Raw genomic sequence first — 17662 nt, 5'->3', positions numbered from 1 at the left:
TATGCAGTGCACTTATTGGATAAATAATTAAATTGTCAATGATTCAGTGTACTATTAAAATGTAAACGAGTACCAGACATTGCAGTATAGGCACTGCACCGGAGGCGGAATGATACATCAAATAGCCAATAGCAAAAGGCGAGAGAAAGACGCACTTCTGGTCAGTGCCAAAACTAACTATGTACATTTTAAAGAATTGGTAACAATCGGCCTTGCTGACAGCTTCACTGACAAGCCAGATCTAAAAAGGACAAATGCAAAATTAGACTGTGCACAGGCACAACATTAAAGGAACTAGGGAGTATATAATATCCACGGTATTTGACAAAACAAATGTTTTTACTCCTTATACAGGACTTCTGTCTTAAGTGTGGCCTCTCTGGATTTTTTTTACCTGGTGTTTGCTGGTATTAGAAGTCTGTGCACCATGGCACTGCCACAGTTTGCTCTGTCCTGAATATTGTGATTTCACCCAAAGAGGATATAGAACTTTCCTGTAAAGCCATTTCAAGTTGATGCAAGAATTCCGAATGTATCACGTTACAACGCATACATTTACAACGCATGCCTTTACAATGCAGTTTTTACATCGCAATATCCTTTACAACGCATACATTTACATCGCATACCACTACAACAATTTTTTAAACTACTACTTTTACAATGCATTACATCACATTATACCTTTACATTGCATACCATTACAACACATACCATTATATTGCATTTAAGGTAAGTGTTGGATAGTGCAGGGGTAAAAATTACTATTCTAACTCCAGGGGGTGCAACAGTTGGGTAAGTGTTGGATAGTGGAGGGGTACTATGCGTTATAACGGTATGCATTGTAATGACATGCGATGTAATGCCTGCATTGTAGTGGCATGCATTGTAGTGTAATGCGTTGTAGTGACATGCAATGTAATGAATGCGTTGTAGTGACATGCGTTGTAAAGGATGTTGCGATGTAATGACTGCGTTGAAAATGTAGTGCAATGTAATGACTGCGTTGTAAAGGTTGTTTTCCAAGAATTACACCAGCGGCACACAAAGTAAATATTTTATATATAGGCTGCAATGTGTATTTACACTATGTACACAGTACTGCAGTGACACATGACAAGGAAAAGGGCCTTTGCATGTAGAAAAACCTAGATTATTTTAACTAAGTCACCTTAAAGCGTGCCTTGTAAGCCCGCAGGGTGGGGTGCTTAAAATATAAAAATGGGTACACTAGGCCTTAGGGAAAGTATTGCCTCACAGTGTACAATGCCCCAAAAATTTTTGACTTTGTAGGTACTGCTGCATTTTCATGGAACGGGCCCATGTATCAGTCATATCATTTCTTCATATCTAGGTGTGGGGAAAAACAGTAGTTGTCATTAAAAGTTATTTTCCAATTATGTTTAAAAGTCAGCTTCACTGGTGAAAGATTGTGGATTTCTTTTTGTGGAAAAGTAACTTTGTATAACTGTACTTTGTTCTGGCCGACAGTAAACAAGTTTAGGACTACATTGCCGGGTGGTATGAGAAAGCAAAAAAGTGTGGTTCCATATGGACTGTGGTATGAGGAACACTCTGGGATTTGGTCTGGCTCCAGAAAACTAGGCACCCTGGGAACATGTAGAAAACTGTGCTGGACATTTGGGACCATCTAGCCACTAGGCGGGGCTTCACCACATTCCCCTCCCCGAACTCCCCCTTCTCATGCAATCCTGACTTCACTCCAGCCCTTGACCATAAAGCGTTCACAGATTGGACACGGGGGAACTGTAGGGCCCAGAGTGATCTCTTCCAGGCATCCTCAATCACATCTTTTGAGCAATTTCAGAGAGACTTCCATATCCCACAGAGCGTTCGACTCCAGTACTACCGACTTCGCTACTGGGCATTACATCCTGCAAACTTCCAAGTTGCTACTCATGCTCTCACCTCATTTCAAACCTTGGCCAGGTCCTGTCAGGGCATGAAGCGGTTGGCTTCCAGAACGTTCGCCACTATCCAAAACTTGAAACCTTGTATTACGCACCTGTACCAGACACACTGCGAAAGTGCTTTGGAAGAAACAATTCCGAATAAACACAGGGACAACCTCTGGAAAGAGATCCCTAAAATACATAAGAGTATTCCCCCCAGAGAATCATCCTCAGAGGTAATGATCCAGTGGTAATTGATTCCCGACAGACTCTCTCACATGCTCCCCATCTTGATTCAGACCTGCTGGTGATGTCACAAAGACACTGGCACATTTCTTCATATTTGTTGGTCATTCTCGGTGATCCACACGTACTGGAAAGAAATCATGGGTCGCATCAAAAGGCATACTAGGATATCCCTTGCCGGCTTATCCTGCCACCTGGGTCTGAAACGTTTAGCTCTGGAAACCATGACACATACGGACTGGGCTTAGACTTGACATGACTGGGGCATCCAAACAGCTCATAGCACTGTTTTGTAAGAAGGACGAACTCCCGCCAACTGAGTCTTGTTTCCACAAGATATGGCAGTTACTCTCCATGGAATGCATTACCCATAACCTCTAATACTCAGCGGAAACTACCGATTGTTTGTCCAAACTTGAATTTCTATGTTTTAACCCCCTAGACTTAGAGCATTGCATTTCTTTGACTGAAACCTCAGTTGCCCCTCCTCCCCCTCCCAACACGGGAAGCTGCAATTGTGTGACAGGTTTTTTTCCCCCACTCTTACCTCTATGACCTACAGGGCAGAGATCAGGATCCGTCCCTCTACTCCCTCAGGTGGTTAGATTGAGCTTTCTTGTTGCTGTTCTGTCCCACAGCACTCACACCACTTTATTTGACATGAATGGGTTGTATTTTTATGTGATAACTTGCATGTTCAATTAGCATGCCCACCTGGGCCCTCACATATGTATGATTGACAGCTCGTTGGGTCACTGACTTATTTTTTTGCTATTATCAGTAAAACTCAGAGATATTAGATATAGTTTTTTTTAAAAGACACGTTGCTTCCCTATCCTGCTTGACATAAATGAAGACACAACTTTGCCAGCAATGCACTTCCCATCAGTGTTTTATGCAACTGTGCCATCTGGTTGGACTCTTAAACATGTGATTGCAGTGCTCTGCAGCATGCATATTTAGATTTTTTATGTTTATTCAATCTTTCGAGCAATAATATAAACACAGATCTCTTTAGCAAGTGCAATAACAACCTGAGCTATACTGCAAGCAATACATGAAAGAATGCTGGATGCATTCACAATTACTGCAGATCCCTTCCCTCTTTCCCCAAGCCACCTTACTAGCAGATAAACCTTTGCAGAAGATATACCTCATAAGATCACCCCTTGATAAAAATTCCTATTGTTAACCGAGGGCAACCAGCAGGAGTCTGGTTCAAAATATGTTGCTGCCAGCTCAGCCTTGGTTTGTAGATAATGTGTGCCCGGCCTCAGAATTGAAACTTATCCTCTGTGCTTCTTTGTTTTAGCTGCATCTGCCTAAGAAATTCCATTGAGGGAGTGTCTTCATTGGTTCTGAATTGTACATATTGGTTCTCTATGCTTGCTGCAGTCAGTCCCTCTGCAGCAATTCTAGGAGGCTGGTCAGACTGGACTCCGCTTGAGTGTACCGGAATAAAATATAATTGGTTTGTATTATCTACTGTATGACTAACTCTTCATTTGTATGAATTGCCGTCCATTTCGATCATTCGGCAGAGGCGTTGAATGATGGGGCATGGTGCAGTCCACCACTTCTTTAAACTTTCCATTCTTAACCTGTGCAATTTAATGAAATATTTGTTCCAACTGCACATGAACTGCATTGGTCGCTCAACGCAGAGTAGATTAAATTGTTGTTGTCTCAATGCAACAGCCCTTGAAAAATGGGAAACGGACGTTTTAGTCAGGGCTAGAATGAGTAACAATATAGTCTGACTCGGACACAGTTTATGTTATTGTTTGGGAGTGATGTGATCCTCTTTCATTTAAGTGAATTAAAAAAATGGCAACTCAACAAATGGGATACGGGGGATGGGATTAAGAGCAGCATTCCTACTTTATGTAATTTTGCGTAATATTTATTTGCACTATTTAACTGCACATGAACTGTGCACTGACCACTTGACTTGGGACAGTGCAGAGGAAGTCATTGCTTTCTCAGCACAACAGCCTTTGGCATGATCTGGGGGTGATTAACAGCCATAGAATATGTTCACATAATCTAATGGAAAGTGGAAGCAGGTAGAGTGGCCTAGAGCAACTCCATTACCTTTCTATGCTAGTTGTGGGCTGAATGTTCTTAGTAACTGGTCTCTAGGAAACAGTACATTGCAGCAGTGGGATTGAGGATGTAGTAGGGCTATCTGGCACTACAGGTGTAGCTCTGAAGGAGGTCATGCAAATGTGGCGAACTACTGGGGATATTTGAACAGGTTCCACTGTGACTTCTCCTTTCTGCCGTCTAAGTGTGGGATTGACACAAAGAAATGAACACCCTACTACCCAGATATATGAATTGGATAGTGGTACATTGCACCTGGTCTCCCCTTCTTTGTCCCTTGCGGACCTGTAAATAACACTGTGATGGATGGAATGCCTGACTTAATCTCAGCCGCTGGCAATCCCTCAGGGCCACACTCCAGTCCTTTGTTTTAGCCCACCATGCCATCTCAGTTTGGACTCAGCCATATGCAAATCAGTTTTGACACTGCTCCAATGGGAACAGTCCAGCTCTAACAGCCAGGCATGTCCTCTCTGAACCAGAACAAAAGAAACCCAGGACTGGTCTCACCCCGATTAGAGCGTTTTAGTTGACTGTAGCTTGGTTCCACATGCAGAGTGAGGAACGAGCCCACATCTGGGCATACTCATCACACTTAAGGCATCAGCTGCAACAGTAAGGTAATGGATGGGATGCTTGAATTAATCTTAGCCACTGGCAATCACTCGAGCCATACTTCAGTGAATGATTTTTCACCCACGAAGACACCTAATTTCGGACCCAATCATATGCAAATCTGTCTAGACCCTGCTCCAAAAGAACTGTCCAACATGACCTTCCAGGCCCAGTGATGGACTAGGATGCGGCCCGTGAAATTGCCAGCAGCTGAAAGTAATTCAAGCATTCCATCTATCACTTTTTCTATACTTCAGTGTGATGCCACAAGCAGACCTGTAACCAAAGAACTTTTTCCAACCTAAATGCAAATATGGCAGTGGAGATGTCAGAGGAGAGGAAGGAAAGGCAGAAGAAAAACAGGATTTAGAGGAGAAAAATGGAATGCGGCAAAAGGAAACATAATAGAGGTCAATTGACAGACAAAGATATGGGTGAGGACGGCAACCCTTTGGAAGTAGGAGGTACAATACAATGTGCATTTGTATGTTTAGTGAGATTGATTTTCCTTCTTAAACTAGGGAACATGGCACCCTTGATATGTCACTGCACAGTTCACCAACAGTCTATATCATTAGTGCATCTTTGTCACCAGTTGTATGCTTGAATAGTCTGCCCATTACTGAATATTTGGGAAAATGATCATTCTTATTTAGACAATGAAAATATAATTTAAGAGATGGACACTTTGGGTTCTCCAAACTGGTCAATGTCTCAACACACCTAGGGGGGCACTGCATCCATCTACTAAGTTTCATGATTTCTAAACTCCACCTTATTGGCTGCTGGCAGCTACCCTGATACAAGTTAAATTCACTCCACCAATAGAAGTTCAGCATTAAAAAGGTAATATTTTCCTCATTGTCAAAAACCCCATTCCACAGAACTTGAACCTCACAGTTTCATACAGTGGCTTCTGGAATCATCAGACCACCTCCCTCCATTTGGATGTACATGATGACATTCTAAACAGGTTGAAAAGAAAGTTACTTTTGACCCCCTCTTTTGTCCACTCACTAGCCTAATCTCAAGAAGACCAATACATAATTCACAGATAACCCCACAAATTAAACTGTCAAGACAATCAATGAAAACAACAGTGATAAAAGACCCCGCCTCCTGATTGGGGTACCTGTACACCGACTTTGACAGTCAACGATCATTGGTGCCTTCTGCATGACTGTGCTAAGTAGAGCTGGAAAGTGAATATATTGAGGAAGGGATCTGTGTGAGCGGGCAGTTAATTTATTTTCAAATTGCAGTGGAACCCCCTGCCTTGGCACACCCAATGTGACATGATGCAGCTCTTTCTATATAATCTGCCCCACCTGTACTGCACTGTATACAACAGCAGCCCATGCACAGCCATAAAACTGTCCCACAAAGTACCCTGTGAGACAAGCCCTTCTGAAACCGGTCCTAGGATGCTTGATTCCAGTCCAGGGAAGACATGGCTTGGCAGTTCGGGCTGGACTGTTCCCATGAGGCACAGGGTCAAGACTGATTTGCATATGGCCATGTCTGAACTGGGGTGGTGTGGTGAGCAAAATAACGATGGATTAAACCCAGATCTGTGACTGGGGGTGAATGTTTTGCCAATGTGCAACATTCCGTCCATCATCTTGTGTGTTTTGTTGTTCGCCCTATGTGGGAAGGGTATGGCCAGACGTGGGTCCAGTCTTCACTACGCCACTGGAGTCAAGCTATCCTGGCTGAAGAGGGGTGAAACCCCGAAACCGGTCCTAGGATGCTTGATTCCGGTCCAGGGAAGACATGGCTTGGCAGTTTGGGCTGGACTGTTCCCATGAGGCACAGGGTCAAGACTGATTTGCATATGACCCTATCTGAACTGGGGTGGCGTGGTGAGCAAAATAACGATGGATTAAACCCAGATCTGTGACTGGGGGTGAATGTTTTGCCAATGTGCAACATTCCGTCCATCATCTTGTGTGTTTTGCTGAGCCCTTCTGGTGCGCCTGCTCTTCGCTATAGACTCATCCAACCTTGTGTGCAAGTAACCACTCAACTTAGAATTGTTAAAAGAAACCACTAATCCAGCTTACATTTTATCTGACTTTTATGAAGTTCACTAACACCATAGACTTTTTTTAGGTACTCGGAGACATGAAGTTAGTACCACGTAAGAAATTATACTAACAGGTGCCAGTAGGAGAGTCAGGTCTCACATTTGCAAAACAAAAGTATATTCTGAGTTTCCCTGAAAGAAGCTGGCAGAAAGTTTGAGAGTCAGGGCAAGCATCAAGAATGTGCATGCTAGTCTATTTCTGTAGAACCAAACTTTAAAATGATATGTCCTCATCCAAGAAATGATTTAGTTCTTTTGTGAGGAGTTTCAGAACCTCTTACACAGGGCCAAGCAGGAGCTACTGGGCTCAACCATGGGGGTTATGGCATTTTACTCCAGATTTCCCAGGGACCGAATTACTTTAGATCCTGAGCAACTAGGCCAAGTACCCCTTCAGCACATGACTATGTGGCAGCGTGAGTCAAGCAGTGCAAGGCTTCTTGGGGGGAGCTAGATGCTCACAGGCTAACAACTCAAAATACATTCAATAGAAGCAATAAATGATTGTCCAGTCAAAGACTTGCTTTTATGAAAAAAGGAATATTTATATAGAAATGTTAAGTAAAATATGGCATACACAAATAAAACAGTCTCCTGGGGTCAGCACTCTAGTGTTTGATAGGCAGATGGCGGAGTCCCACTTCCCTCTTTCTAATGGTAGTGGCTATTTTCTTTTCACAATATAACAATATATATTCAGGTTAGGCCCCACTAGCAGTCCAGGTCTCAGGAGTCCCACACAGACTCTTCCAAAGTTAAGTGTGTGAGTTCAAATGCTTGTATATTCACGCTGATCTATGCTAGGTTTTATGTATTAAGAATGGTGGAACTATGTAGCTTGCGGATGTAATTGACCGAATGTGTAGATCGGTGTCCTACAAGGCTTTGTTACCCTTGAAAAATGCCATTAAAACCATTTTGACACAAATTCTAAAGTGTTCCAATGACTAAAGCTCTATGAGGCAGTACAAGTTTCCCTGGGCCCAGGCCATTTTCCAGTGACCTCTCACCAAAGCAAAAAGTACCCTCTTAAGAGTACCGAATAACATGGCTCTTCCTTCAACCAGTGTGTGGCTCATTCAGCTCTCAGAAATGCAGCAATCCACAATCTGCACGAGAATCCTCTACCTCCTCATGCACCACCCGTCGGCCCTGGGTCTCCCAAAATGGAACATAAGAGTCTTCCATATATTGTACCACTCACAGGTGCACACACACACAAACACCCTGGACATGCTCTACACAACGCTGCATACTAACTTGATGTAAGCCATGTGTTGATTTAGGAACACAGCAGCAGAGCTTTACATGAGTGGGCCTGTAGACCCAACTCCATTGGCATGGGTTAAAAGGCCTGTTCAGTCCTACTGATCACTGCACTGTCTACTGCCACCCCTGCACTCGTGCTACTTAACTCTTGGTAAAGGCAGTAGCCTTTCACTATCATGACAGTAGCTCTTTGAGCGTCTCTCCGGGTCCAACAAGACTGCAATCCATGAGGTAGGCCTATGTCATGGCTCACACGCATAATCAACAAAAATCTGCACCAGGTATCCAAATATCTTTGCCTGTAATCCTGGCAGCTGGGGTACTCAGGCCAGTGGTGCAAACTCATCACAGTAGGAGGGTGTTTTCTGTTCCAACAGGAGCATAATTAATTAGAAGTTTGAAGGAGCTTAGCTTCAGGCGCAAGTTTGAACAAGGCACAGGATTTTCAAATACACCCTAAATTCTGTAGGCAACAAGTGAAGCATATCTAAAAGCCTATTGCATGGCAGAAATTCATGATTCCCTAGGATGAGATGGGCCACTACATTCTAGATGATTTTCAAGTGCTAGAACAAAAATTTGGGTTGGTCCAAATACAAAGTGTAGCCATAGATGAGGAGTATTCTAGTGATCTCTGAAATGGCTGACCTCCAATGTGGGATAATACAGAATACTGTTCAGCTGTTTTAAGAAGAAAAAACAGGTGAAGATATCCGCGTTGGTTTGGCTAGAGAGCTGAGGAGAGATGTGAATCTGAACCCATGTTATTGACTGAGCACAAGGACAGGGATCAAGCTCATTCAGGCACACAGAGGTGAGAAGCCTACAGAAGCATATGCTCACCCACAATCAGAACTTCCGTCTTCTCTGGGTAGAACCAGAGCAAACAGAAGTCCATCCACACGAACTTCTGTTGCACATTTGATAAAGGAGTCCTCCATACTGCTGCCCATCAATGTACATAGGAAAAGAAGCAACAAATGGGATGGATGAGTCAGTCACAGTCTTTGCATACAATAATATACAGAGAAAGCAATCAGGGAATAGGGATGTGAAAAGGAAAGAGAAACCTTCTATACCATAGCCTCTTAGCACATTGGAAATAAATCATGACCCAAGTTGCAAAACAAAGAAAATTGAACTTCACTAGATAGAGGTGTATCACCTAGCTTCAGCGTAATACGTGTGCTTTAATGGAAAGCAGGCAAAAAGGCATCTGGGCGAGCAGAGATTACGCGGATCAAAAGTTGAAGGAAAACATTAGTTATCAAATTTAAAGGGTGGGTGTCACTGTTTTCACATTGAGAGTGCTGATGAAAAACAGAATACTGTAATTGATGCAGAGGATCAACTGAGCCCATGTAGATTAACACAAAAGCTGCACAAACTTTCCATTGTAGATGCATACTTGGGTAAAATTAGCCCAGAAAAAAAAGATACTACTCCTAACCCCTTCAGAACCATGTTGAAGTTCTCGAAAAAAGGGCACAATTCTACTGGAGCAAAGATTTTGTTTGGGCTGGTTTATTTTATCTCCTAGCTAGTTACCAGTGAGCACTTAATGGCATGGTTTGTAACCCCCAAACGGCTCCAATTGTAAGGTTTTTTTTTTTTGTTTTTTTTTTTAATGGAAAGCACATGTGCTGTTAGTTCTTTCAAGTCTCTCCAAGGCTGTCAACCAAGAGGACTTTGGATATTCTCCCGAAAAAAAACCAATATGTTTCAATAGAAAGCCATGGATGTGTCTTGCCTGCTTTTAGAGCATGTGGGTAAGGTAAATCCTTAGTTGCATTTGTTACTCTAATCTACAAGATCTCAGGCATATGTGTGAAACTGCCTACCTTGGCTTCACAGTGGGTCCACTATCCATGCAGGTGTGTCTTCATACAAATATTTCTATCTGATTTTATTCAGTTTTTCTTTTGTGATTAAATTTCTACAACAAATTTCTTAGCATTAAACTATAGACAAAAATAGCCTGGATGGTGCCATTTTGAAATAAAAACAAAAAAGCAAACAGGTTAATTGCCCTCATGAAAACCTTTCAATCCTACAGTTAATCTTAGATTGACACTACTCAATTAACATTGTAGCGCTTCCAAGGTGGAAGTGCAGACCTTGGTTTTATTACTTTTCTAATTTCAAGAACATAACGGAAATATATCAGGCAGATTGTAAAACAGGTTCAAGGAGATCTCTTCATTACATTTTGAAGAATGTATTTTCTAATCCTCGTTTTTCCAAATAAACCAAAATAGTTTGTAGCAACAATTGCAAAGTCTTTCCACTCACTTTCACCATGAAAATGAAAATGAAAATACTTGCGTTCAAACTCTGTTAGTACCACCTATCAACTGTCACTACAAAACTGTAGCTGGGGCCCAGTGTGTAGAATAATATGCTGTCAGATGCCCCTGGCATACTTCCGCAAACTCCCTGCACTTATGTAGAAAACTAGAGCGTAACGTCAATTATTCCTGGATGAATCATTTTAAGTGAAGTCATAATTACATGTTGTGATCAACTTCGGCCGCCTGTCCTTTCAAGGGTGCCACATCCCAAAAGGAAAACGTACTGAATATGTGTTTATAATCTTAGCACAACTTCCTTCCATAAATTCATAAAGGTCAGGGAACATTATCAAGGAAAGTAGAGTGTGACACTTACTTGTAAAAGATGATCCCAACCAGATACAACAGAGAAAGCTACCTTACTTCAGTTTTAGGAAACTTTAATATTAAATTTGCCAACATACATGACTTGATTTGATAAACCAGCGCTCAACTAAACTTCAGTTTGATCTTTTGCTTATTAAAAACTACTGCTAAGTAAAAGTGTTGGTTAAAATATGAATTTGAAACATAGTACCAAGACGGGATTCTCAAAGAAAATGCAGTACACTTAAAGCATTTTATTCCAAAAAACAAAAATTGTTTAACACTTAACTGGAGAATCATTTATTATTTGCATTAATTATTTTGTTTAACAATTGTGTTTTTACCCCAGGATTGGAGGTAGCCCAAGACCAACGGATAGTGGCTAGCTTTAAAATATGAGGAATACGAATCCACAAAGCTTTCCTGCAATAGAGCTAGCCTCATAACAGAGCAGGCTAACTGTTTTCTTTATGCAATAGTATATAATCTCCTGTCAATATGGAATTGCTCATTGTCCCTACATTGGTTTTGTGGCTTTGAGGGCACTAGGCTGTCTTTCTTGACAACAAGAGACAAAAGCAGCCTATATGTAGCCTATACTCAAAGGCTTTGCTTCTGATTCGAATACTTCAATTCTGTGCTACCATATTTGAAAGACACTTGATTGGTTTTTACACACTGCTAGATTATGAAACTCTTTACCAGTACATGTCTGTAAAAACATTCAGGGCTACCTTCACTTCTAGCATATTCCAATGTGACTGCTTCCCTTCCCCAACACCTGCTGTCTTCAAACACATTCCTGATCTGTGCCGCCGCACACCCACAATTGGGTGTGCTTAGCGTAGACTCACACTGCACACCAGATTACAAAATATGTGTATATCCTAGTGCAGGAGTGAATGTGAACCAATGGTGACCAACTGTTTGAACCATCAGATCAGCCTTTCCCTTCAGGTGGTGTACACAGCCTAGTTTCAACAGAAGGCAGGGATCTCTCGGCAAATGGGCACAGTTTGTAACAGCATCCATCTTTGCTTTTGGTGGGGTTACGTGGGGTTCACTGGGACCACGCTCCCATATGTCATGGTGCAATCAGGGCAAGCACGAGTGCCACCTCGTACATTGCGCATGTGCGCCCCTCCCAACAAATTCTTTGCCCACATCTGTAATATGGCACAGACACAAGAGCAACAGCATACCCTTTATTACTTCGGGGTCTGGACATATGCAAATGAGGCAATTATCTCTTGGGATTCCAAGGTGCACACTTTGTACTGAAGTGATCCAAACTACAAAGGGGGGGGGGGTCAAGCGAGCATTTATGGTACCTTATGTGATACTGAAGTGGCCTGGGGTCACAGAACTTGGTGGAAATGCCTGTTGTGCCCCGGAGCACTGTGTGGAATTAGGCCCAGTGCGTCCTTCACAGCCCTGCTGCTAACCTCCAGTAAACACGGAAAGTGGCAATCAAAAAATACACCCGAGGGAGGGGCAAACATGTATTTGTGTATCAATGTGTGACACTTGAACAGCCATCTTTGACACAGGCATGCATAGCTGTATGAAGGTCACTGTGGCATGATAAGAATATCTCTGACATTTCGCATATGACAACTCTTTCCACACATGCGCCTTGTCACCACAGATGCCATCAGGAGCTACAATCTATTGGACTAAGCAACTCTACTGGTGACAGCTATGCACTAGACAAATACAAAATTACAACCAAAAACATACACTATTGACGGCTGGTGGACACATTGTACAGCCATGATCACATTCTAAAAGAGGGGGGTAAAAAAAAACATCACAGCAACTTCAAAAATGTAATGGGCCTCAAACTAAAAACAACTCTGCACAGATGATCCTAATAAGCGAATCAATTATGGAAAACTGGAGACAGTACCAAACCTATTTATTTATGTGATCCACCAGGTGCCATCTCACAAAAGGCATGGTGGGCTTTCTTCACTCGATCATTGGTTAGAAAAGGCTTTTTGCAGACCCTTTTCCCCCAGGAGGCCCTTAAAGTATCTAATGCCTATAAATTAAGGCGAGCTCACTAGTGCTAAAAAAAAAATGTGAATTAACTTGCATCAGTTCCCTACCACCTCTATATATGTAATCCATGTCTTATTTTTAGTGTTACGGCATCCCAAAATATGTTTCTCATCCACTAACCTGGGAACCAATATAGTTATCCTCTACCTAGAAATGAGGTACTAAAACAAATATTTTTGCTGCTAATTCGAAGTAGATTTTGGTTGCCAACTCTCCTCCACCTCACCTGGCCACCTTCACAGCCGGACAACCACCACAGTGATGAAACTATACTACTTTCTGAATTCGAATAGACTACACACCTTCTTGTGCCTAACACCAATCCAGGTCAATTAGGAAAAGAGCACCTTAAGCTGCTTGATTTGGCTTTTTTCCTTTAACTAAACCTGGCCCCTGAAAGTTGGAAGGTGGACTGCAGAGGGCCTCGCTGGGCACTGCGCCAAACAGTAATCAATGGCAAAGTCTCCACAGAGGGAAGTTTTGTGGTAGAAGTTAACGTTTCAACAGAAATATGATTTTCCAGGTATGAGACAACATGACCAAATGTTAGAGTGTTCAAGAGCGAGACAGTGGTCCATGGTGCGAGACCCACAGTCAGTGAGACTTGAGCTGCCTGCTTCATTGCAGGGAAAATCTATCCATCGGCTTGATCCAGAACACCTAGAGCCAGCTTCAGGCAGTCCCTGTGACAGCAGAAAGACTATTGTTAAAATGCAAAAAAATTAAAATCATTTTATAATAATGGGTTGCTGATGGGAGATGTGCACAGTGGTTGGTTCTTTGGTTGAGCAATGAAGTGTGTGGGGAATATGGACAAAAGTACCTTCTGCTTAAAATAAAAGCACGAAAAAAAAAAAAAAAAAGAAAATCCCCTCAGGCAAACTCTGCAGCAGCACAATGGCGTCTTTCATGAAAAGAAAGAGGATCTGAGGCGTTTGGAGGGGGAGGGGTAAACAAATATACAAAAAGACAGAAAAACAAAAGACACCTAAATGACATGTATGGCAATAGGTTTCTGGACGTGTACAGGGCGATGGGGGTACGTGACCGAGGGGCTGTGGGCTTGGCTGCCTTTTCTCCGGCCAGGGGGTGAGGCTGCTGCTATGCCTGGCAACATACAGCAGCCAAGTCCGCCCGAGGAGGGGGGAAGAGGGCAGTCTGACTCGGCTGGCGGCGCGCTCCTCCATCATGACAAGGGCACGAGGCGCTGATGCCGCCCGGGGGGGGCAACCGGAGACCCCACAATGTGTTTATACCGAGCCAGAGGCGCCCCCTGTCGCCCAGAAAGCAAACACCGGTTCGGTGGCTAATGGAACTCCTGCGCCCTCCTAGTCGGAAGCGAGCACTGGCACCCTTCATCCCCAGCACATGAGCTCCCCCTGACTCCGTGCACCACACACCCACACGCCCCGCAGTGCCCGGACCTTTGCACGCTAAGGGCTGCGGGGGCCCCTCCCGGCTTCGGAGCCCCACATGGCGCTGCCCGGCTCCATCTACGCCAACAGAGGCAGCCCTTGCGTGCCCTGAAGCGGGTCCCTCTTCAGACAACCCGCATTCCCGCCTCCCAGACGCCCGGTTTGAACTCCCGATCAATAAGGTTTTGTGTGTGTGCGCTTTTTTCCCTCTCTCACAAGGAAGTGATGATCAGCGAGAGAGATTTGCCAAGCGTCTGCCGCTGTTGGCACATGCGTAAAAGCAGCCGAGCTGCGCCCGAAAAGTCCCCAGCCTAAACCGTAGCAGAGCAAACAACAACAACCCGGAGGAAGCCGGGCGCTTACCTGAAACATCGGGGGCAGCCGGGTCTCTCCCTCGCTCCAACTTGTCTCGCCCCCTCGCCGGTTTCTTCCAGCGATCTGCTCTGCTCGCCACGCCAGGGAGAAATGCAATAGCTTGGCCAAGGTAGAGAGAACAAAATACAGAGAGAATAGTTGCTCCAGGGCTTCGAAACCCCTCAAGGCAGGGATCAGGATACAATTAGCTCATGCCTCCACCTCGAGTCTAAATCAATCCCGGGAGCGGAGAGAGAGAGAGAGAGGGGGAAAACATAAAATATAAAAAAAAGTTGAAATTAAATTAACTGATGGAAGGGGCTGCAGGATTGATTTTAAAAGTATGGATATCTTTATGTGGCATATTTTTGTGTCTGATTGCTCTCGGTGCCTGTGTGTGTGGGGGGAATCCGGCTCGCTCCAGCCTCCAACTTGCTTATTGCTCCCTCTCTCTCTCTCCCCGTGCACAAAAAGCTGATTTTAATCGTTGTGATTAGTTTTGATGTAACGTTTCCGCGGGCGATTTCTGCAAATGGATGGAGTGTTTCTTTGCCAGAAGAGGGGAGAGCAGATGATGATAATTATAAGGCTTGCCGGTCGCCCCCCTCTCTCGCTTTATCATCATCTGGGCTCAGATCGGGTTCTTCACTTCCACAAGTTGACCTGACATTGTCGCGCCGCACCTAGGGTCGCAGGACTTGTTGATAAAGAGGCCCCCCGCCCCCTCTGGGCCCTCTCCCCCTCCTGCCACTGTCTGCGTGCGATCAAAGGAAGCGTGATGATTTTGGCGCTGAAAGCCAATGCGTTTTCCTTCTCCCCTGGCTATATAACGTCCCAAGATGACGCGCTGTGGTAATCAGCACACAGGGAGCCCCGTTTGGCCCGATGAAGTCCGAAGCAGAGCCCGCGGGCCACACACACACACACACACACACACACACGCACACTCACTTCAAACGCGTGCCCATTCTTTATTCCAAAAGGCGAAACGAGAGCGGATAGACACAGTTTTGCTATACGCGTAATTTTCAAAACAATTGAACAATCACAAACCGTTTTGGGGGTATTCGCGCAAAAGGTTCTCCTTTTTGCCTCTCTCTTCTGAAACTTAATTGGAACCAGGCGTCTAAAATTGATGCCAATCGCCCCTCCTCCTCCTCCAAAGCATCACATGAGCATAGGAGCATTTCTGTCTTGAAACTGCTACCCTGTAGTTTTTTCCTCAGAATGTTCGGTGGTCCTACGGTATCGTGGGTAGCGTATAAAGCAGTGGTGTAGCCATGCTTTCTTATCAGGGGGTACTAGGACGAGTTTCCAGATGGCCTAATGTCACTGTCATACCACTTTCCCAGTCTAAACCTTTGCATATATTATCAGGCACTCGAGTCCGGTTAAAATTAGACTACAACTCCCAGAACGCACTCGTAAATCTCGAAACTAAATGTCCTGGTGACATGGAGTCACCTGGTAACCCCATCTGTAACCAGACCTTGTTTACCTGGACTCAGTAGGTGGGGTTGTGAACTGTCAATGCAATTTCACCCAGTGTCATCGTAGTGGGGCTGGGCATGACACATTTGAGGCCCCCCGTTTGGAACAATGTTGAATTTTATTACCCATTTTGTGCAAATTGAAATCCACTCAATGCCTACAAGAATGTATGTATACATTAAACTTTCAGAAGTGGGGTCAAGAGAAACAGCTGAAATATGTCTTTCATGGTCCCCCCAAAAATCCTCATGATGATAGTGGAGAGGGGAAGAGGTTAAGATAAATAAATAGATGGAGGTGAGAGCCCCACCTTCTCAGTGGGCCCCTTTAACGGTGGAGGCCCTGGGCAATTGCCCACTTAGCCCATGTTTTAAAAGGTCTTTGAGTTAGCCCCACATCCTCCTCAAGCAAAGGGAGATGCCTTGTTATATTTGAGCGTTTCACTTCACTAAAAGCTCCTTTGCAGGGCACTAAATTAAAAGGTCCACCACCATAGTGTGCAAATGCAAATACTGGACTAAATGAGAAGTTTCAAGTATATTTAAAAAAAAATGATGTTAATATCCCCTTTTTCAATCCTTCCTATTGCTTCACTAGGCTAGTTTTGTTGTCACCACCAAGACAACCATCTTAGGAGTTGCTTTCAAAGCATATAATTGCAGAACTCGCCAGTTTCCCAATTCCACGTGTGTGTAGCTCACCCGGACCAACATTTTCATTTTGGTATTTGGGAGTTGTAGTCCTAGTGACCTCTTTAAATTACCAGGACTACAATGTCCAGATTGTAAGAAGCAAACCTTGAATGGATGAATTACTTTGCATGGAACAGTGAATCCTAAAACTCTATTGAGAATAATACATTGTTTTATACATATACCAACAAGACATAAACAGAACCGTTTTATACAAGAGAGTTTGTTATTCTGAGGTGACTACATTTGCAAAATGAAAAACCTGCTTCTCTTGTCCTTTCTCCACCTCTCTTGCGCTTTCTTTTGTCCTTGAACCTCAAGTGAACTGACCATTCACAGTGTTTCATGGAGGTGAGCGAGCGAGCACTTGCTAATTTAGTGCTGTTCTGGCCCAAAATGAGTCACCCTAGTTACACCTCTGGCATAACAGCCTCTTATGATGGCTATTTCAAAGCACTGTAAATTTGCAAGTGATATCTCAATATTACAGAGATTATTTACTTAGGTGGCAGCCCCATAATAAATGTGTGTTTTTTCTAACTTAGTGATGCAGAGTAATATAACTTACTAATGTGCTGTTTGATTAATTACATTTTTTGAAAACAACAAAATATAAGAAAATCTCTGCTAGAGGGAACTGGGCCTGAATTACAAAACCTACATTTATAGTCAATCACGGTTATATTTACAAACAAAAGAGGAGTTGAGCATAAGATATATACATTTTAGTGACATTCCGCAGAGCAGCAGGCCA

At 43.5% G+C, this 17662-nt stretch overlaps 1 protein-coding gene across 3 annotated transcripts in view; it reads right to left on the bottom strand.

Annotated features, from left to right (window-relative positions):
• KCTD1 (potassium channel tetramerization domain containing 1) overlaps positions 1–15903 on the bottom strand; it is a 370048-nt gene extending 354145 nt beyond the window's left edge. Inside the window, exon 1 of one of the 3 annotated variants that reach the window (XM_085605723.1) lies at positions 15779–15903. Coding sequence is in view for 2 of the 3 variants with exons in the window: in XM_085605722.1 (XP_085461848.1) it covers positions 14735–14743 (9 nt within the window). In the remaining variant the exon portion in view is untranslated. Of the gene's footprint in view, positions 1–14734; positions 14909–15778 lie in introns of those variants that run through there. The other 2 variants (XM_085605722.1, XM_085605724.1) reach the window with 2 other exon arrangements.
• Between the last annotated feature and the right edge of the window lie 1759 nt (positions 15904–17662).

This window comes from Triturus cristatus, chromosome 5_1, assembly GCF_964204655.1.
Source record: "Triturus cristatus chromosome 5_1, aTriCri1.1, whole genome shotgun sequence".
Taxonomy (NCBI): Eukaryota; Metazoa; Chordata; class Amphibia; order Caudata; family Salamandridae; genus Triturus; species Triturus cristatus.
Note: the sequence above shows the minus strand (reverse complement) of the source record. Positions and strands in the feature narration are given on the sequence as shown.